Source organism: Carlito syrichta, unplaced genomic scaffold, assembly GCF_000164805.1.
Source record: "Carlito syrichta isolate Samal-C Ts95f unplaced genomic scaffold, Tarsius_syrichta-2.0.1 Scaffold289654, whole genome shotgun sequence".
Taxonomy (NCBI): Eukaryota; Metazoa; Chordata; class Mammalia; order Primates; family Tarsiidae; genus Carlito; species Carlito syrichta.
This window is the reverse complement of record NW_007233750.1, coordinates 87,085-109,515: the sequence shown is the minus strand read 5'-3', so window position 1 is coordinate 109,515 and position 22,431 is coordinate 87,085. Positions and strand designations below refer to the sequence as shown.

At 42.2% G+C, this 22,431-nt stretch overlaps 1 protein-coding gene across 4 annotated transcripts in view; it reads left to right on the top strand.

Moving 5' to 3' along the window:
• Positions 1-22,431, top strand: part of LOC103256486 (receptor-type tyrosine-protein phosphatase mu) — a 184,463-nt gene that overhangs the window by 144,852 nt on the left and 17,180 nt on the right. For 2 of the 4 annotated variants that reach the window (XM_008054339.1, XM_008054337.1), the window contains 8 exons: positions 1,206-1,322; positions 6,137-6,291; positions 6,544-6,679; positions 8,455-8,604; positions 9,715-9,888; positions 11,361-11,492; positions 14,908-15,033; positions 17,068-17,231. In XM_008054339.1, coding sequence (XP_008052530.1) covers positions 1,206-1,322; positions 6,137-6,291; positions 6,544-6,679; positions 8,455-8,604; positions 9,715-9,888; positions 11,361-11,492; positions 14,908-15,033; positions 17,068-17,231 — 1,154 coding nt within the window. Of the gene's footprint in view, positions 1-1,205; positions 1,323-2,072; positions 2,124-6,136; positions 6,292-6,525; positions 6,680-8,454; positions 8,605-9,714; positions 9,889-11,360; positions 11,493-14,907; positions 15,034-17,067; positions 17,232-22,431 lie in introns of all 4 variants that reach the window. The other 2 variants (XM_021710546.1, XM_021710547.1) reach the window with 2 other exon arrangements.

The following is a 22,431-nucleotide window of genomic DNA, read 5'->3' as shown; positions in this document are numbered from 1 at the left end:
AACAAATAACTGGCATTGGGATTACACTTTGGGTGGGTTTTTTCTGCTATTTGGGGTATATAGAAAGCCCATGCAGGAAGATACCAGAGCCTGAACTGGGATTGTGGCAGAGGAAATAAAAAACTGGATAACATATTTGAGAGCTATTTAAAATCACTCCTAGACTGGGCACTGGCTGGGTTTTGAAAGGATTCACCAAGTTTTGTACCCAGGAAACTGAGGAAATCACAGCATTAACATAGGAAGTCAAGGGAAAAGCAATGGACGTGGGGCAAGGAATTCTCTTTTAGACATACGGGAGTTGGAAAGACCTCCAAGAGAAGATGCCCACAAAAGGAGTTAGAAATCAAATTCAACACATGGAGAAACAGGGTCAGAGTTACAGAACAAATTCATCCATGGGGGGACAGGGACAGGAGTGAATGAAACTGCCAGGAACTAAGAAGCAGAAGAGGCCAAGGACAGAGGCTACATGCTCTCCCCTCATCCCGAGTCTTGCTGATGTCTGGAAAAGCCACCCAACCAAAAAACAAATAAATAAATTGCCAGAAAGAGCCGAGTCTAACAAATTTCTTACATCTGAAAAATTTTTAGGTTAAAGGCTTCAGGTAATATGGAAAGAGTGTTGGTGTTTTATTAAGTTTTATTTATTGAACTTACTTAGATTAAAATGAATCTGTAGTTCTAACTTGAGAAAACCACATAGCTACTTCCTTCTTCAGAAAAAAAAATCCTCTAATCTTTAGTGTTGATTCTGATTTTCTGCTCACTCTTCCTCAAAATGTTTAATCAATTTCTGGAACTAGAAGGAATTTAAAATTCAGAGGAGCTAAAACATTGCAAACTTCCTTTTCTAGTTTATTTTTCCAGGCCATTTTCCCTGAGTCGAGATGCACAGGAAATGAATGGTTACTATAACTGGGACATTTGTAGTATAAATACAATTTGTTAACTTTAGACAATTTTCCTAGGCTTTGCTTCTCTCATAACTCAAATTTTGTTTTCTTCTAGGGAGAGAGAAAAACAGGTGATCTAAAAAAAAAAATGAACCTTGCTCTTGCATTACAGTTAACTTTTGTTTGTATGTGCAAATTTTATCCTATAAATCATAGTGTGACCCATCATTGGGGGAACTGAAAAACAAACTAAACTAAAACAAATACAAAAGACCTCTAAACCCATAATTTCCTTTGTGTTTTCTAAAGGTCAAATGCTGCAAATACTGGCCAGATGACACAGAGATCTATAAAGACATTAAAGTCACCCTAATAGAAACAGAACTACTGGCAGAATATGTGATAAGAACATTTGCTGTTGAAAAGGTAAGTCTTCACACTGCTTTTAAAAGCTGTGGTCAGACGTTAGTGGTTCTATACTAGCCTCATTAACTTATCTAGATTAATTTATACGTGGTCATACCTGAATGCAGGTAGGCTTTCTCTGGTGGTTTCTCAAGACTGCATTTTGCTCTCTAATGCTGTAATAGCTCTATTTCATCTTTAAAATATACATTCTCATCTCATAAGAATCTATAGGTTGCAACTAAGCCAAAAGATAATGTCTTTTTGTTTATTTTTCTTTTTCATGTGGTTGATATATTGCTCTGCCCATCTCTCTTTCTTTGTTCACAGAACAGTTTGTTCAGTTGTGATAAATGTCCTTCCAGTTTGATCAATGTCCTTCATGGCATAAGTCCATTGGTTTCCCAGTAGTGAGTTAGGATCAGTGTTGAGACACAGCTCCTAACTTCTCCTGGAGTCCCTCATTCCCTGTGGCTTTCCAAACCTGTGGTTTAACATGGATGGTGGATTTTCCAGGTAGAAATGACCTACCTGGAAACCCCAGTGACTGATCTCCATTAGACATGGGACACTCTTGCATGAAAGCGCATTCATTCATGCTCACCCCCACACTGATCTTAGCCTTCTGTAGTCGCTGGCGTTGTGTCGGTGAATGCTGTGCTTTGGTTCTGCCCTGCCTCATCCCATATGCATGGATGGGGCATCTTCTCTGGGAAGCACTGTAGGGCATAACAGGGAATTTCCTTATTCCCCCTCTTTCTGCTGACATAGGGAGGGGCCGGAAGTGAAGCAAACTGCAGTCCATCCAGAGAAGTGTCACAGGTAGGCTTTGGGGAAAGTGGAGGTGATGTGGCTGAGAAACACTGCCTTCTGAAAGTCCCAGACTGTTCTGTCAAGAGCTGCTCTCCATGACTGAGCCCTGCCATCTGCACTGGACTTAGCAATATTGGCAGGTTCTTGTTCTGCTTACACCCCTTTTTTTACACCCCATCAGACTATTGGGCTGTGGGCTCTTGGCCTCCCTCTCTACTCTGCATTCTCATTGCGATCTAAATGTACTTTTTAGATGAACAAGGTCAGTTTCAAGAAATCAAGGAAGTTGCAGCATCTCCTTATTGGCTAATTTACCCTGATGTTTTGAACTACCTTTCCTGGTTCGTAGATCCAAATTTGTCATAGAATCACAAGGCTGAAGACTTCAGTTTATTTTAATCTGTTTCTCATACTTATTTAGCATTTTTTTTTCTTAGCCTGTCTTTTTTAATAAGCAGGCAGGAAGCTTGGAGACTTCAAAGAATGTGGAGTTCTGGTTGACTCAATTCTTCAAGTTCTGAACCTCACACTTTGATGTCGATTTTTTTCCTTCTTAGGCAGGATTGGAAAACACACACACACACACACACACACACACACACACACACACACACACACACACGGAGGATTTTTGTATGGCTCTTGGCAAGAGCACTCATGAATAACTGCATTAAACCAGATAGTGATAAAAGACCCTCCATATTTTTTTCTTTAAAAAAAAAATCATCCAAAAGCCATCACTTAAACATGGAGTTCTTTGAACAATACTCAGCTCTCTAATAAGCTGAAAATGCATCTCTGTTGCTAAAGGAAGGGTTTGTTTGTTTCTTTGCTCTTTTTTTAACCTCTTATTGTACTCCCCTGAATTCCCAGCTGCAAAGAAATGTTTCTGAAATACCCAGTTATTTTAGTCATTAAATAACCAATGAAGAAAGGGTGGAGGGAAGAGAAGGAAGAGGAGCTCGTTAATGCATTTGGGGAAATCAAAATGACATGTTAGTGATTTTCTAACCGGGCAATTGGCGTCTTTAAGGAAAACAAATCATTAGTACTTTTGTAGAACATTTCTTGTAGGTTTTAAACTTTCTCATTAGAAGGGAAAGAGAAAAATGGGTAGGCATGTTCGTTGAGATTCCTGCAATTCTGATTCTATTTTGAGAGGACGTTGCATCAAGGGACCTAAAGGTGAAAAATGGATTTAGGTTCTACTCTGCAAAACAAGCAGATACAACGCAGTTTGAAATGGATGAATTCCTGTTTTGCATCTGATTGTTGTCTTTCCTTTCCCACATATTTTATTATTCACAGCTAAACAGATTTTAAATAACATATAGTGCCCATAGTGTCAGGAAGAAGACAGCCCAAATTCTCCATGGATCTAGGCTGTTTGGTGAATCTATCCCTTGCTGTCCTGGCAGAAACAAAATTGACAGTGGCTTGAAAATGCATCCCAGGAGGTATCTAGGATTCAGAGAAGATATGGGAAGAAGATCCTCCTGTCTCAAAGACAGACCTGTACTTTGTGATTATTCATGTCACAAGTATTTATTAAGCACCCACTTTGGGTTAGGTGCTGTTGCATGACTTGAGTTCTTCCTTCTCATTACACTTATGTGGGAAAACTGTCACTTTTGTGAAGGTAGCATTAATGCTCATTATAATGATACACGAAGAACAGATGTAACTAATATCAAACTGGGGCATATTTGGACTGTGATCACTGATCACATCTTTGATATTCTTTGCCGAAACTGCTGTGGTGGATGAACAAGAATGGAAGTTGGATCAGAAGCAATTGCCTTTGCTACTCCTGTCAATAGTGAATATATTCGAGGGTGGCTTATTTTGAGAAAAGATTCTGCATTCCAGAAGCTGAAATTTTCCTTGCTCATAAAATGAGCCTTGGAGAGACCAGTTGGGAGCTATAGTTCAGGGCTGGGGCTGCTGTATCTGAAATCTAGCAAAGCTAGAAAAAGAAGTCCCCATCCCCACCTCTCCCAAAATAAACCCACCAGTATATGGGAGAAAGAAATGCCCTTATTCCCCTTTGGAATAAATCAGTATTTGCTGCAGTTAAGCTTTCCCAGTTCACGGGCTACATACCATCACACTGGGACTAGCCCTGCCCGAGTTGTCATACGTAGCCAGAGGAGCTCTCTAGAGGTTTGGAAGGTGACACAGGCTCAACGGAATGTCTCCTAGTGGAGGTTTGGGCCTGGCAAATGTTGCCATGGTTTCAATAATAAGAAATTTGGGCTCCTCACCACCTAATAATATTACTTCGGGATCATAGAGCCTACTTAGCAGATGACAGTGTTGATTTGCATTTGTGAATCCCTGACTGCTTAATTCCTTAATGCTTAAACTCTGGTGAAGAATAGCATTTTCACAGAGAAATAAAGCTTTAGCATTTGTGGGTTATTAAACTAAGACATATTGACACATTGATAGCAAACAAGTATTATGTTAAAATCTGTAATTGTTTGCTTCTTCTGGTCTTTCAAAGCACGTAAATATTCTGAATTTCTTCCTCACTATGTATGTGTGAACAATGATTGATGGTGAATGTGATAAGGCTAATGAGTGTTTACTTTTAAGATATAATAAAAGTAAGCCTAGGGCCTAATGCAGAAATGGTATTTAGAAAATCGTCATGAAATGAGAGGAGGGAGAAAGTCAAATTTGATCCCAAATTTACATGCAGCCTTGACTCTGTTAATAATTTTTGTTTTCTAATGTCTTTTGCCTTAAAACACAGTCTTAATACATAGGCTCATCGTTAGAAAATAAAATGGGTAGATATAAATTAACTTAATTGTCCTGAAAACAAGAATAAATTAAAAACAAAAGCAACTCTAAAGTCTCTTTTCTTTTGCCTTCCCTCGGTGGAGGGGCAGGCGGCCCTCCCTCCTCAATTTACTGCTCTAACATAGAGTTCCAGCAAAAGGACCTCTGGAAATATCTGGTATTTATCAGTTTACATGCCTGCTTTCCACTATGACCACCACTTGAAGATTATCTCTGTAGCTCTTGCCCCTCGCACAATGCCTGGAGCATCATAGTCACTCAGCTTGCTAGGGATTGAATGAATGGGTTAACTGTTTACCCTCATTACAAAGAGAAAGCTAGCTAACAGAGCTGCGCGTTAACATGAGTTCCCTAGCCTATCAGTTGAAAAGTAGTCCTCAACTGGGCTCAGTGGCTCAGCCTGTAATCCCACGCCTTTGGGAGGCTGAGGTGAGTGGATTGCCTGAGCCCGCGGGTTCGAGACCCACCTGGGCAGCGAGACCTCATCTCTACAATAAATCAAAAAATCAGCCGGGCGTGGTAGCGCATGCCTGTAATTCGGCTACTTGGAAGGCTGAGGCGGAAGGATCGCCGGAGCCCAGCAGGTCGAGGCTGTGGTAGCCGGGAGCAGCCACTGCACTCCAGTCTGGGCGACAGAGTAAGACTCCAACTCAAAAAAAAAAAAGAAAAGCAGTCCTCATTCATTCTTTAGCAGGCATCATGTGAACATGCACACATGATGTGTGGACTGCTCCAGAGCCTGGCACAGCTAGGTGCTAGGACTCACAAGAGCCAGAGCAAGCCAGAGTTGCATCTCAGTAGCTGGTGTTGAGCTCACAGATAGCCTTCACCACCTCAGGATTCTGTTTGGTGCCTCTTTCTCTGTGGACTCTTGCCCATGTCACACACCTTGTGGCACAAACTTATGACATGGCCTCCTTTTTGGAAGGGAATGTCAAAGAAACTCAACAGATCCATCCATCTGCTGGAATTTTACTTGTAAATTAGCATCTTCCCCAGACGTCATCTCCCTTCACACCCACAGACATCTTCCTAAGTGTGACACACACTCCCGATTGTGTGTGAGCACTAAGGATGACCTTCTTCCCCAGCATCCCTCTGTTGTCAGGCCCTAGACTTCCTACTTAGGGTGCTCTCTGTGCCCTGCTTGCTCTTGCTGACCACTTGTTGTTTTCCCTTGTTCTCTTCTGTGTTGTGGCTGACCAACTATGCAGAGAGGCGTTCATGAAATCCGAGAGATCAGACAGTTTCACTTCACTGGCTGGCCGGATCATGGGGTCCCCTACCATGCCACCGGCCTGCTGGGATTTGTGCGGCAGGTCAAATCCAAGAGCCCACCCAATGCAGGCCCATTGGTTGTACACTGTAGGTAAGCAGAGCTCATAGAAACTCTTGAAGGAAATGGGTGATGGGTGTGGGTTCTCCTTTGGGGGTGATGAATATGTTTAGAGCTTGATGGTGGTGGGGGTGCACAACATTGTGAAAGTACTAAATACCACTGAATTGTACCTTTCAAGAGGGTTAATTTTATATTATGTAAATTTTACCTTAATAAAAACTTAACAAAGAAGCAGCAGCACCATGGTCCTTCTTCCACTGACAGACCTCTCTTTCCATTCAGTGCTGGTGCAGGGAGGACTGGCTGTTTCATCGTCATCGATATCATGTTGGACATGGCCGAAAGAGAAGGGGTGGTAGACATTTACAACTGTGTCAGGGAGCTGCGGTCACGGAGAGTGAACATGGTACAAACAGAGGTACTGCCACTCACCACCCATCCCATGGCCTTGGTCTCCAGTGTCTCCACTGCATCCTTACCTCCCAGGGCAAAGGGAACAAGGAATCCAGGAGATTATCCCTTCGAGTGACATACTTGACAGTCCCTGTTCCCACCCTTCTTCCTTCCTTTCTCCTTCCATTCCTCCTTCTCTCCTGCCCGCTCACCCTCCTCCCTTCTTCCCTCCCTCCCTTTCTCCTTTTTATTTTTTTCCTTTCATAAACAAACTCCCAAAAAGTCAAGCTTTCCAGGTAACAGAATCTGTAGCCAATTGCCTAAATTTACACGTTTTTGTGTGTCCAAAAAAGTCTCCATGTTAAGCATTCAGGGTTTCAGTACCATTTTTTAATTATATCTTTTAAACTAGTTGGTAGCCAGAGCAAGACCATTGCGGAGAATAGCCAGGCATTTGCCAAGCGTCTTTAGTGTTATCACTGTACACTTTGTTCTTCTCCAAGGGTCCTGGCAGGAACAGTAGCCTCCTGTCCCTACACATTCCACCCAGTGGCCTGGCATCATGGGAATTTGCCCATTTTGTAGACATAATCTGTGCTAACTGGTAACTCCATAAATTGAAACTTAAGGTAATCAGGAATCTGAATTTTTGAGAAAGAACATTACATCTTGCTCTTAAGACATGTATATTTTTACTCATGTTTGTTTTAAGTGGGTGTGACACCTACCACCTGGAAAATGATTCATAAAGTAGAATGAAGAATAAATAAGAACCCCTTATATTTAGATTGTGCATTAAAGTTTACAAAAGTTTCTGGAAACCTAATCGCATTTTTTTAAGCAACACAAAAATTAAAAGAAACTATAAATGCAGCATTCATGGTCTCTTTTCCTTAGAATGAGAATACCATATATATTTTTTTAATTTTTTATTTTAAAGATATGGAGTACAACTCAGGGTTAAGTATACAAATGTTCATTATGCAGGACCTGGGATACTGTATTTTAAAGATAATAATGACAGCAACTTATGTTTTTAATAATGTGCTTTACAGTCGATCAAATGTTGCCACACCCATTATCTTACTTGACCTTCTTTTTTGAGGTGGTGTTTAGTAGGAGTGGGCTGTTTTTGAGAATTGAGTCCTATAAACAGAAGTTAAGTCAACAGTAATAAGAGACTTTTTTCAACATCTCATACAATTAAAGATCAATAATAAATAAGATAAAATTCTTACTGATTAATTGTAGGGAAAGTCGGTGCCAGATCAGAATTAGAGACTTCATTTTTAAACTGTAGATGTACTATATACACACACAAGAGCTCTTCCCTGCACTTTTAAGTGTTTTTGTGATTATCACTTTAATTAATGTTTGGAAATAAGTATCTCTAAGTATTCAGAGCTGTTTGTCATCATAGTAATGTTAAGTTTCCCTGGACCTTCTTTGCACTATTATTTTGGTCAGCAAATCCTCTACTCATTATAGATAGATTAAAATTCTGCGCATTCCTCATCTGAAATGCTGAATTCCAAATTAGATCAGATTTACAGAGGTATTTTAGCCAGAGTTATCAAGGTGTTGCAGTGCTCACCTGGTTTGTATCAGTATCTGTATAACATCCTGCGTCACACACGGTCTCCTAGCACTCGGGTTCTTAGACATTGTTTCTTCCTGCAGAGGATGCATGTTTCTGTTATCTTGATGATATGGCACTAAAACTGATCTTTTCCTCCTTCTGCAGCTCTCTGAGGTAACCTTGACTTCTCTGTTACTAACTAGTTCCACCTTCTTCTCCAGGAACAATACGTATTTATCCATGATGCCATCCTGGAAGCCTGCCTTTGTGGAGATACCTCTGTTCCTGCTTCCCAAGTTAGGTCCCTGTATTATGACATGAACAAACTAGATCCACAGACAAATTCAAGCCAGATTAAAGAGGAATTCCGGGTAAGTTGTGCTAAGGAGAGGCAATGGACTGGCCTCGGCTCCTTAAGAAGTATCTCAAAGTTAGCGCTTGAACCAACACAGGGTTCGTCTACCTCAGCACTGTTGGCATTGGAGCTGAACAGTTTTTGGTGACAGGTGCTGTCCTGTGGGATTTTTTGTTTGTTTGTTTGTTTGTTTGTTTGTTTTTTTAGTCAGAGTCTCACTCTATCGCCCAGGCTGGAGTACAGTAGCACACTCACGGCCACCCCAGGGTCCACCTGCTGGGCTCAGGATATCCTTCCACCTCAGCATTCCATGTAGCCAGAATTACGGGTCCACACTACCACACCTGGTTAATTTTGGATTTACTGTAGAGACAAAGTCTCACCAAGTTGCCCAGGCTGGTCACAAACCCACAGGCTCAGGCAGTCCTCTCACCTCAGCCTCCCAAAGTGCTGGGATTACAGGCTTGAGCCACTGCACCTGGCCTTTTGTGGGATTTTAAGCAGTGACCACAAGCTCTACCCCTAGATGTCTGTGGCACCACCACACCAAAACTGTGTGCAGACATTTCCAAGTGTCCCTGGAGGGTATAATTACCAACTGAAAAACACTACTCTAACAGAACCATCCCCCCGCCCCCGCTTTGACAGCAGACACCAAGTGTTCCCACAACTGCTTGTCCAGAGTATAACTGTGGGTACAGTTATACACCATAGAAATGGGTATTAAGAATACTTTCTGGGCCTTAGTCCTTCGTTGCATTCCTCATAGTCATGCTTTGTCTAAATGTGACTCTAAGTCAAACTCTTCCCCCACCACTTACCTGCCAAGTCCCCAGGCGTCCAGCTCTAGTCGAACTCGATGGCCCTAAATCCTTGGGATCCACGGTAGCCCTTATGCCTCTGCCTGTGGCTCTTGTGTCTGATGGGCACTCTTTGTGGACGAAATTTGAGAAGAGAGGAATAAAAGTCTAACTGTGGGGGGTTGGGGTGGGAGAAAGGGAAAGGCCAGTGTAAGGAACCCTCTTGCCATCAGCTCAGAAAACTTGCATCTTTTAGATGCTGAACATGAGACAGATTCACTATCATGCTGTTCTCTTCCTCATGTGGCTTTTTTGTGGTCACACAGACCCTAAATATGGTGACGCCGACGCTGCGCGTGGAAGACTGCAGCATCGCGCTTTTGCCCCGGAACCATGAGAAGAACCGGTGCATGGACATCCTGCCCCCAGACCGCTGCCTGCCCTTCCTCATCACCATCGACGGGGAGAGCAGCAACTACATCAATGCCGCCCTGATGGATGTAAGCCTCTGCTGTTCCCCGTGGCACCCTCTGTGCGGGGAGATGGAAGATGGGGAGGCACAGCATGGGTCTTCTCCTGCCCATCTGCCCTTTTGTTTTGTTTTGGTTTGGTTTGGTTTTGACCGGGCTAAATCGCTAACTTAGAGAAAGCCAGGATTATACAGGATTTAGGAGCTAGCATTGGGGCCCTTCTTCTTGCCAAAGGTGAACACAGCATTGATAAACTCTGGTTGTACTGCATCTCTACTTGGCCCGGCCTGTCTTCTTCTTCTTCTCTTGTTTGGCCACCTTAGGAGTATGACCTCTCACTTTCCCAGCACGGGCAAGGGAGCCATGGACTTTACCTCCAAGCACATGACTGGCAACTTCCAGAGTGGCCAGGGCCTCCACCCCACACTGGCCCAGGGTGACTTCATCCTCCAGGGGCATGCCTGCCAGGAGCACAACTTGATCTTCTGGGGTGATGCCCTCCAGCGAGGCTACCTGAGCCTTAATCTGGGAGACCATCTTCCGACTGGTCACCTGAAGGGTGTGTAGCTCCCTGGCACAAAGAGCTTCATAGTGGCAACTGAACAGCAGCCCTGACTGCCACTATCACAAAAATGAAGTCGAGAAAAGAGTACCCTTTTGTTTTTAAGATGAAACTATTTTTACAATAAAACCAGATTTCAGATTTTACGTGTCAGGGCTGATAATCCCTGCCTTCTCCTCTGAGACTGCTGGCCCAGAGTATTGATAAATGGAACATGATACATTCCTCTATGAGTACATCAAGTTTTAACCTGCTGGTCTGATAGAAGACAGTTGTTAAGTCACCATGGCTGAGAAATGGGTGAATACAGTGTGCGGCATAATTGTATTTTCCTTTTCTCCTGATTTTGGCTGTAATTAACATGGGGAAAAACACAAGTCATTACTTCCTGTCAGTCTGTTTACTTCTTGCTATTCTGTTGATGGAAAAAGTTAATGGATCTTTTCAGAGTAATAGGGAAATTTTAATTCTATTGGTGTGATATCACAAAAGGTACTTAAGCTTCTTTGAAGCTCTTCAGAGTTATAAAAAGCATATGTATTCTTTATGGCAGGAATAACTAACATCATCACACACACACAGATGACAAACAAAGACATTTTTGAAAAAGCAGAACTATTTTAATTATGTATAATTTTTAAAGCAAAGTTAAATTTTCTCCATTAAAATACTTATGTATAGATTTAATATTGCTTTTCTACAGAAATGTAAAAAAAGATAAGATAATTTTTATTGGTATCAGAGTGAGGCTATTCTATCATTGCTATTCTCAGATGAGTTTATATTTAGTCTATTTTGGTGTTGACTATGGTAACAGATTTCAACAACTGTTAAATGTGTTCAGTGTTTCAGCCACAAGTTTCTTTGTGCACAAAATAACTTTGCTTCCTCCTTCACATTTTCCTCAGTATATTTGGATCTTTCTTCTTTGTGTTTTCAGAGCTATAAACAGCCTTCAGCTTTTATAGTCACCCAGCATCCTTTGCCAAACACAGTCAAAGATTTCTGGAGACTGGTCCTGGATTATCACTGCACATCTGTAGTTATGCTAAATGATGTGGATCCTGCCCAGGTAAGAACTGGGAATTCTTATGGTCAGGGCTGGTGCCACAGGGCTGAGTTTGTTTACACATGAAGTTTGTTTGCACTTGAGAAGAGCAAGCCCTCATGCCAGGTCTCAAGTGCCCATTGAAGTTTGAGAACTGGGGACGCTAAACATGAGTATGAAACATCAGGTGGAATTAGGGGTTACAAGAGAAAATAAATTGAAAACAAAAAAAACAGCCTGAAATCATAGATGGTAAAAGTGTCATGGCAAGAAAGCATCACAAGTTGGGCTGCCCCCAAAAGATGGAAATGCCCACTGGAAGTTTACGAGGTCATAGAATCAAAGCTCAACCGGCACCTGAATGCCGCAAAGCCAAAAGCAGAGCAAGCAAACCAGAGGACAACAGAGAAAGGAAGAGCATCTGACACAGCCCTGATCCCATCCCTGGAGCCACTGTGTGCTTCCCAAGTCAACTTCCCTGGAGCTCCAGGTAGAGATCATCATGGCAAGTTGACAGTGGAGACAGGCAAGCGATTTTAAGGAACAGCAATTAGTCTTGTCAATGCTTGGTAAAGACATTAAAAAGAAATAAAACTGGGACTTGGAGATAAGAGACACAGTGATAAATGGGGCTTTTGTATAACTCCTCTTAAACATAAAAAGAGAAAGAATTGGACAGCGACGACTCAGTATTAGTAATGGGGTTAGAAGCACTTTCCTAAAGTGGGTTGTCAGGCGATTGTTAGCACAGTGGCCCTCTAGGAGCTGAATGTATTGCTTTGGGGTATTGCTATATCAACCACAAACTTAACCACCATGACAGAGGATACTGGTGAAGTTCAAACTTAGCACGTTAAGAATAAACTTGTGGGAATTGAATTAATTTCCTACCTCGTAGAGAAAAATTGTTTAAGAAAATAAATAAATGAAAGGTCTGAAGCATTTCAGCATCCAAACAGGGTGAGATTTTTCTTTCCTAAAATCTGTTTTGTTGCCATCATCCTGCCATAAATGGCATGGACATTCAATTCATTTCTGCAAGGTTTTCAATTATGTTTGAGGCACTGCATTACATCATCAAAGCTCTTGCCTGAAAGCTAGTTAATGAAATAATAATGATAATCTTTGTTTTCATCCCGGCCTTTTGGCTTAAGAAGCTTAAATATTTTAGAACTCTTCCCCATTGATGCTCTGAGAAGGTTAGATTGCAGCCATTTATAAAGACAAGCAGACACCATGACTTGGGGACCTTCAAAGTCACAACTCAAAATAGAACCAAGGACCTCGATTTTCTAACTTATAGTTCCATGGATGGACGTTTCGCTAATTTAAGACTGTTTAGTCACAGACAATTGCAGGATAAGAGACTTCCCTATTTGGAATCATCATGATTTTTCTAATGTGAATCCTGAAATATGGGAACAGATCATTTTTGTTCATAGTAGCGAACAAGACATCAGTGGTTCTAGTATGTTCTTTTTCCACAACTGCCTTTGAATTCTAACGCTGCATTCTAAGTCCAACTATCTGGCCTCAAACCAAGCCTTGGCTGACTTGGGGTTAGGAGAGACAAAAAGACTCCAGTTCTGTTCAGCAGACAGAACTAATTTTCAGAGTGAGAGAAAAGAAGCTCCTGGGATTCAGTCTTTCAATGAACACTAAACTGAGCATTTGAACGTAAATGCTTTGCAATTGTACAAGAATAGCACTCAACTATTTTAAGTATTTATAGGTCCGGTTCATGGACGTGTTATGCACCATTTAAGCCATTTTCTACATGGTTTACTTGGGCAGAGTTTAGAATGCAACGTGCCAAGAGGCAAGCGCCAGCCTGCACCCTTCATATTTCTTCAGTGTAAGTGACATGTTTTTGATCAGGAGCTTGAACTGTGAGGGCATGCAGAAAGCAAAACTAGCTCAGTCAGTAGAAAAATGGGCAGAGTGGTTCAAATGTGCATGTTACGGCTTTTATTATCATCTCAGCTTCCTATCATAATGCCTATTAGTGTTAGCAGTGGGCACCCTTGTTCATCAAAAAGAAAACAAACATCAGCATGCTATTATTTGACAAGGCAGTTTTATGTCTTGTCACCAGGAAATGCTGGTGAGGAAGGAAAAATGTCATGGAAGTATTATTTTAAAATAAATAAAATGTAATTTCTAAAATACTATAGGCTTAGCTGACATGAAAAGGACCCTTAGTTAGCCTACTTTAATTCTTCGTCATGAAGTCACAACCTTTAACTTTTTTGTAGTGGAGAAAGCAGTATTGTAGTCTTGTTTGACCCACTGTTAACTGAAAACCATCTGGCAGTCTTGGATATAAGTCAACCTTTGCAACTTTTGACAGTGAAATTTTAAATTTTTTGGAAAGTAAAATCATCAAATACAAGAAATTCAATCAGTGGATTCTTCCTTTGTGGTCTATCATTCTACTTTTTTAAAAGGTGATGTTTTTCATCTGCTCTTGGCCCAGTAGAAACAGGTTGTAAAATAATGGAGTAGCTCCCTTTTGCCTCTCCACAAGCCACCTGTCCCTCAGGAAGATAAGAAAAATAAAAGTTACTGGAATACCCAGTGCCAAAGGAAGTTTAATTTCAAACCTTTAAATGCCTATTCAAGTTTCAGGGCCCTAAGAGGAGGTTTTAAAGAAAAAAATCTGACTGTATTTGTAGGAACTTTATGAGATGCAGGCCAGTGGAAGTGTCTCCTTCATAGCCACCACACCTAGCACCACTCCTACCGTTCTGCGCCTGCACTACATTCATGTACAAGTTCTAGTCACTCAATATCACCAATACCTGAAGTTTGAGATTCTAGGAAATTGTGTTTTTAGTTAAAGCCACCTCCAGGTAAAACAGTAAAGCTTTTATTCTTATCACACCAGGTTTTCTAAATCTGATCTGGAAGGATTTGGGCCAGAACATGAAAATGCAACCCAACACTTTTATTTATTCTGAATCTTGTCACAAAGTAGCCATATTCCTAATAATGATCATAAAGCACCACACAAGCACAGCCAGCAGAGGATGGGGATCTGGGCGTTAACAGGTTTGTGCGGCAACCTTACCTCTAGGAGTTGCACCTAGTACATCTCCCCCAGGGCCAGATGACGATTCCTTTCAGCATGCAAAATCTTATGCAGGGAGGTATTGACCACCATCTGCATGACCTCCTTGGGAAAACAGAATTGTTTACAGATAAAAGATGCTTTCTGAGAAAATGAAGAAAAACATCCTAGGAGAAGGAAAGGTGGAGGTGAGGAATTGGCCAAGAAGAAAGTTTAAAAGTCCACTTTGCTGGAAGGAAAAGAAAGAAAGAAACAAAGGGAACCCTTGAAGTCTTAAGGATTACTCAGTGTCAGTACCGACCTCATGCAAACAGGAGTACATGTACTCTTATCATTAACTTGGTGTTTGTTTCTGTGTTTTGAATTCAGTTGTGTCCACAGTACTGGCCAGAAAACGGAGTACACAGACATGGCCCCATCCAGGTGGAGTTTGTTTCTGCTGATCTAGAAGAGGATATCATCAGCAGGATATTCCGTATTTATAACGCAGCCAGAGTAAGAGTCAGACCCATACTGTTTGTGATTGTGGTTTCATTTATTTTCTCCCTCGTTGAAAATGTTGGGTACCCACTCTCTATTAGTTGCCATTCTAGGAGTTTGAAATTCCTCCATAAACCATAAAACAGAGATCCCTGATCTTAGAGAGCTTATATTCTAATAGGGGAAATGATCAAAAAACAAGTATCCAATGATACCTATAGGCACAGTGAGGCAGACTTTATTCTTCGCCTTTGCCATAGGTACAGGGCCCACTTCAAAAGGATCTTGCAACAGGGAGAGAGATGGGGCTCAACTCTGAGTACAGCGTGAGCAAGTGGGGATTTATAGCCAAGGAGCAGGTGGGGGTCAGTGGATGAGAAATTACTAAGAGGAAACATCAGGGGTAAGGGAGATTCTGGCTAAACAGACCTAACAGGATTCTTGCTGAAGACAGGCTAGGGTGATCAGATACCACCTGGGGGATGGCAGAGGATGAGGGAGCCAATCAGATACCAAGGGTGAGTGATGGGATATCGAGGATGGGGGATTTCTTGCTAAATTTACTTAGCAGGAACTGTTAAAACTGGGTTGTATAAGGAAGTTCATGGATGGGCCCAGTAGAGATGGTTCAGGAGCATGACAAGTTTGGTCAAGCAAAGAATTGTTGTCAGAAGACAATAAATAATAGATATAACATATAATATTAGATGTAGTATGTTAGAAAGTGATCAGTGCCACAGAAAAAAGAGAGGGTTAGGACCGGGCTCAGTGGCTCAGCCTGTAATTCCAGCACTTTGGGAGGTCAAGGCGAGTAGATTGCCTGAGCCTGCAAGTTCAAGACCAACCCAGACAACTTGGTGAGACCTCGTCTCTACAATTAAAAAAATATTAGCTGGGCATGGGTAGTGCCCATCTATAGTTCTGGCTACTTGGAAGGCTGAGGCGGAAGGATCACCAGAGCCCAGCAGGTCGACGCTGGGGTGGCCATGAGTGTGCCACTGTACTACAACCTGGGCGACAGAGGGAGACTCCAACTCAAAACAACAACAAAAAAAGTAGGGGATTAGAAAGTGCAAGGGCCATGCACAGGATGGGGAGCAAGGCTCTGTTTTCAATAAATGTGCCCTGTGAGCCAAGACCTGAGAAGGTGAGGGAGCGCCCTGGCTCTCTGGGGAGAGGACTTTGCAGGCAAAAGTAACAGTGCAGAGGCCCTAGCACTTTCTAACCCCCTGCTTATGACTTACTGGAATATTGATGATATTTAAAGCCATGAGACTGAATGAAGACAAATGAGAGATAGAGAATAGGAAGAGCCCCCAAGGAAGGAGCCTGGGGCTTTCTATCAACGAGAGGTCTGGGAGAAGGGAGGTTGAGGCAGAGAGGGAAGGACTGCTGAGAGAGGAACAGCTAGCTGGAGAAAGTGTTGACAAAAAGAGTGTCACCTTTGTCAAATTCTGCTAAAGACTCTGGAAGATTCAGTGCAAGTGACTTAGCCATGGCCAAATTAAAGCTGTTGTTACTTTTCTAACTTAAGCTAAGTAACATTTTTTTTAATTCTGCAATTTCATTAAATTATAACTAAAGATCAACTATTAATATCTTAGCAAGATTCACATCAATAAGCAAAACCATATTATACTCACAGAAAACACAGTATGTTCTATACCACACTGAACTCACAAACATCTCCAAATTATAAATTATTTTTTAAACTGTAATTTACCTGTAATTGAAGCCGTTTTACCATTTAACATGCAATATGGTCAGTGCTTATGTTGTGTTAATTTCCACTTAGCTTTTGCAAAATGGTAAGTATCTGCTTCATTCTTATTTGTCTGACCTGTCACTTAAAAACGCCTAATTTTATAACCACTCGAGATTAAAAGCCACAACTCCTCAGTCTGGTAAACGCTACCTTTGTTACTTGTAAGCCAGACATTCCTTTAATAATGTGAATCTCAAATTGGTGGGAACAGCACCCTGAAGTTCAATGAGGGAAATAATACCTGTTTTCTCTCCACTCCCTGATTGTCTCCTGATTCTCTGTAGCCCCAAGACGGATATCGGATGGTGCAGCAATTCCAGTTCCTAGGCTGGCCGATGTACAGGGACACCCCAGTGTCCAAGCGCTCCTTCCTGAAGCTCATTCGCCAGGTGGACAAATGGCAGGAGGAGTACAACGGCGGGGAAGGCCGCACTGTCGTGCATTGTCTGTAAGTACTGGGCAGAGCGAGCATCTCCACACAGCCAGGACCCGCACCAGCTCCCACTCCGATTTCAGTCTTTTGTTTCATTCTCAAGGGAGAAGAAATGAGAGGTCTGGGTGAAGGGATGATCAGTACACTCAGTAAGGTTTGTTTGGCTTTTCTAGAAACAAGATGTGCACATCTAAGCCTCTGGAAGGTATGACACTGCTATAAAAAAAATTGACCTTGTGACTGGGAATCCCTGCTGTGAAAACAATTGAGAGCCAATTGTTAAGTTTTCAGGAATTTTCTGAGCTGGATGTTAAACTGATGGTAACTTGAAATCATCCGTGATATTTACACCACAGAAATCAACAAATGCTACAAATCAGGGCTCCCTCCCACCCATTCAAAGCTAGTTTACTACCTCATTCCTTGATGATTAATGAACTGTAGAAATGATCCTTGAAAGTATAGTCTCACTTGATTATTCTATTCGTCATCATATCACAGGTTTCAAAGGAACTCTCTCTTTTTGGGGGGAGAGATTTCTTGCCAGGGAATGTGCGTATTGGGAGAATTTGGTTAGAGTCAGTGTTTCCAGAGTATATGACCTTTAGGCCAGTAGGTTTAGCAGGTGCTAAAATGTGAGAACCTCTGCTGTAAATGGCTCCCAACCTTCCCTGCACATTGAGAGTTATTTGGGAAACTTTAAAAAAATAAATAAAACCACATCCAAACCAATTAAATCAAAATCTCTGGGAATGAGCCCCAGACATGGGTGTTTTTTTAAAAAAACTCAGATTATTTCAATATGTTGAGATAATAAGGTTGAGACCCACTGAATAGAAAATACCATGCTTCTCAAAGCACTTTCACCTGCATTTTCTTATTGGCAATGATATGTAGCTAATCAACCAGCTGGAACTGGCTTAATGGAACAAGCAATTATAAAGTCATGGCAGTTAGGGAAGATGTTTAGAGAATTTGTGGAAATTTAAAGTATAAGCGTATGTTGCTTTTCAGTGCAGTGTCATTAGAAGTACACAATGAGATCTCTCCAAATTGAAGGCAAAATAAACTTTTCTTCTGGGCAAATCAACACTAGTTTAAGTCATAGACTTGGCTCAGGGCATGGGTTACACTTCATGTATCTCGTGTAATGCCATCCCCCTACCTGGGGTCCTACAAGGCTTCCCTAGAAGCCTCTCTCCAGTCAAAATGTGGCAAGATGCTGCAGGAAACTGATATTCCCTTGGCAAGAGCCTTAGGAACCTGCCCATGATTGTCCACAACTACAATTCCCAATCCTTATCCTCTAAAAAGCAGTTTATTAGTCTAACCTTCCTTCTCCACACCCCCCAGTCCCCCTCTGTTTCCCCTTCCTTCTCTTGGACCCAGTGCATTAAAAACCAGCTCAGCCTGTAATCCCGCACCTTTGGGAGGCTGAAGTGAGTGAATTGCCTGAGCCCGCGGGTTCGAGACCCGCCCGGGCAACTTGGCAAGACCTCATCTCTACAACAAATCAAAAAATCAGCCGGGCGTGGTAGCGCGCGCCTGTAATTCCGGCTACTCGGAAGGCTGAGGCGGAAGGATCGCCGGAGCCCAGCAGGTCGAGGCTGTGGTGGCCAGGAGCGGCCACTGCACTCCGGTCTGGGTGACAGAGTGAGACTCCAACTCAAAAAAAAAAAAAAAAAAAACTCTACCAAGAAAAATGCCAAAAACAATCAATTAGCAGTTCATATTCCCAATTTTACTTCTAAGTCCAATACAATCTCTGATGAGAATGAGAGGTACTTCACACTGAAATGGTCTAACCACAGCGTGGAAAATTGACATTTTAGTTAGTTTGTATTCCATTTGTCAGGTTTTTCTAAAATACTAAAAACAGTTTGCAGATACCCCTGTGTGCATCTGGTGACCCCTAGCATCTGGAGCTAGACACGTAACGCATCTTGCCCCTGGGGTTAATCACTTTCTGGCAAGGGCCAATGCTTTAACCCACAGGACTAACTAAGTTCTGGCTACAGGAAGTTGAGGCACCAGGACAGGCCTACGGGGAAAACACAAAATCCCTTAAATCATCTCTTGTAGACAACACTCTTCCTAGAGACAGCTGCGGCCCTAGAACTAAATAATGACATCGCTGTAAGATCTAAAGGACAGTGGGCTGTCCTTGAGTTGTAGAGGCAATGGTGGACATCTGGTGATGCTTCCTTCCTGCCTGTTTGACATTTCTTCTGGTGGTGAGAGAACCTGAGTTCTTTTGGAACATTCTCCCCACTCTAAAACCTCCATGGTTCCGTGGCGCTTTCTCTTGCTCTCTTAGCATCAAGGTAGGCATGAGTCCCAGACCTGATGAGAATGTCTATTTTTGTTTATGTTTATAGATCTAAATCTAAGGGGGTGGGTTAACTATAAGATACAAAGTTAATTTAAATTGGCATCCTCCAGTATTGGCCAGGAAAGAATGCTTTGGTACCCCTAGTATATTCCTATCCGAGGTAAGAGAGCATCAGATTCGGTATGGTATAGCGCCACCTAATGGCTGTGGGAAGAGAATTCCTGCCCAAGACAGGTGCTGCGAAGGGAATGGTGTCAAGGTACACAAATAGGGAATGTTTCTCATTGTATGTATCTTCCAGGTAACAAAACCATAGTAAATGGATAGAATTAAGATATTAGCACTTTACAACTCTTGATGAAAATAAAGGATTAGACAGTGGTCTTCAGTAGCTACCAAAAGCATTAGTGAGGCCGGGCTCGGTGGCTCAGCCTGTAATCCCGCGCCTTTGGGAGGCTGAGGTGAGTGGATTGCCTGAGCCCACGGGTTTGAGACCCGCCTGGGCAGCGAGACCTCATCTCTACAATAAATCAAAAAATCAGCCGGGCGTGGTAGCACATGCCTGTAATTCCGGCTACTTGGAAGGCTGAGGTGGAAGGGTCGCTGGAGCCCAGCAGTTAGAGGCTGCGGTGGCCGGGAGTGGCCACTGCACTCCAGTCTGGGCGACAGAGTGAGACTCCAACTCAAAAAAAAAAAAAAAAAAAAGCATTAGTGAGAAGCTGATGGCAAAAGTAGTGTAATGTCAGCGCAAGGATAGAAAACAGATTAATGAGCAGAAGAGATCATCAGGAGCAGAGCCACACCTGTGTCACCTGTTTCCAGCAAAGATCTCACCGCAGCACAGTCATTGCAGGGGGCGGGAAAGACTGCACCAATACGGTGGTTTTCCCCTCAAGCTAGACGCGGAAATTCTTCCAGATGGATTGTGAACCAAGAGGTGAAAAGTGAGACAACAAAGCTTCTAGAAGAAGACATAGAGGAAAATCTTCAGGATGCTGAATACAAGCCATAAAGAAAATATTGATAAATTGTATTTCATTTAAATTAAGCTCTTTTTTAAAATCAAGATTCCAATAAGAAAGTGAGAAAACGTTCAGTCACCGCCGCCAGCCCGTGCACTGTGTTCTGTCACCCTGCACCCCATGTCTCTGCCATGGGTCAGGAGGACTCCTACATGGGCAGTGAGGTCCAGAGCAAGTTAGGCATCTTGACTCTGAAATATCCCATTGAGCATGGCATCATCACCAACTGGGACAACATGGAGAAGATCTGGCACCACACCTCCCACGATGAGCTGCATGTGGCCCCCAAGGAGTACCCAGTGCTACTAACCAAGGCCCCTCTGAGCTATAAGACCAACAGAAGGAAGATGACCCAGTACATGTGGCTTGGCCACTTCGTGGTTGAGGTGAGAACATGTTTATGGAAGAGAAGTCCATTGTTTTGTGAACCTACGTGACCAGGAGTCTTGATCTGTGCAGAGTATTAATGTGTCAGAGCTGAGTATTCCAGGATTTCTCTAGAGGCTGGCAAGAGCTAAACGAGTTGTCATTTCTTTCTTGCTAACAGGATTGGAAGAGTCAAAGCCTTAGGACCAGTTACCTTTCTTAACTGTTATCCTGCCAGAACAAGGTGGGCTGTAACTTACCTTGAGTTGGAAGCGGTTTGTAAATTTATTCATCCTTTTAATTTAAAGTTTTTGTAGTGCAATTCTTAATTCTTTAAGCGATGGCAGTAAATTTTGGTTTTGACCTGTTATGTGAGAACATTAGGCCCCAGCAACACATTATTGTGTAAAGAAAAAATGCACAATAAACTGTAAAAAAAAACAAAAAAAGTGAAAAAGCAAGACAGCAGCAGGAGAGTTTTGCGGTAGATCCGTCTGACAGAGGTCTCAGCCCGAATGTCTAAGAAGCACTGCAAGACAATGGGAAAAGGTAGACAACTGTTTCTTTTAAACAGGCAAAAACATGACAGGTACTTCTTTTTTTAATTTTATTTTGAAGAGATGTTCAAATAGCCAATAAGGATGGACAAGTTACTCAACATCATTTTTTAGGGGAGAAAAAAAAAAAACTAAAACCATAATCAGATGCCACTGCATATCCACCAGAATGTCTGAAGTTGTAAAGCTAATAAATGATAATACCAAGTACTGTTGAAGCTGTGGAGCAGCTGGGGCTCTCACACACCACTGGTAGGAAGTAAATATCATAGGACCATTTGAGAACTGTTGGGGATCATCTACTAAAGCTACACACCTACATACCCTCAGGCTGAGCTCTTCCATGCTTAGGTAAATGACTACAGTAATGAACATATACTAAAACGCATGCTTATAGCAGGCTTACATATAATCTCTAAAAACTAAACGGCTCAAACATCAGCTTCTGACTAAATTATGCAATAGTATATTCATTCCGTGGAATTCTTCTTAGCAATATAAAAGAATGAACTACTGATATAACAACGTGGGTGATTCTCACACAGATAATGCAGAGTAAAATAAGCCAGACTCAAAAGAAAATGTACTGTGTGGTTCAGTTTACACAAAGTTCAAAAACAGGCAAAAGAAATTATTCTAGAAGTGAGAACAGACTATCTTTGGTGGTACTGATAGTATTGACAAGGAAAGGGCATGAGGGAGGCCTCTGGGGGGCTGACCACAGCCTGTATCTTGATCTGGATGGTGGTTACATAATGTATGTATTTGTGAGAATGAATTGGGATACCTGCTTACTATTCATGGTTGTTACGTAGTTATATTATACTTTTTTTTTTTTAATTTGTTTGTTTGTTTTTGAGTTGGAGTCTCACTCTGTCGCCCACTCCCGGCCACCGCAGCCTCAACCTGCTGGGCTCCGGCGATCCTTCCACCTCAGC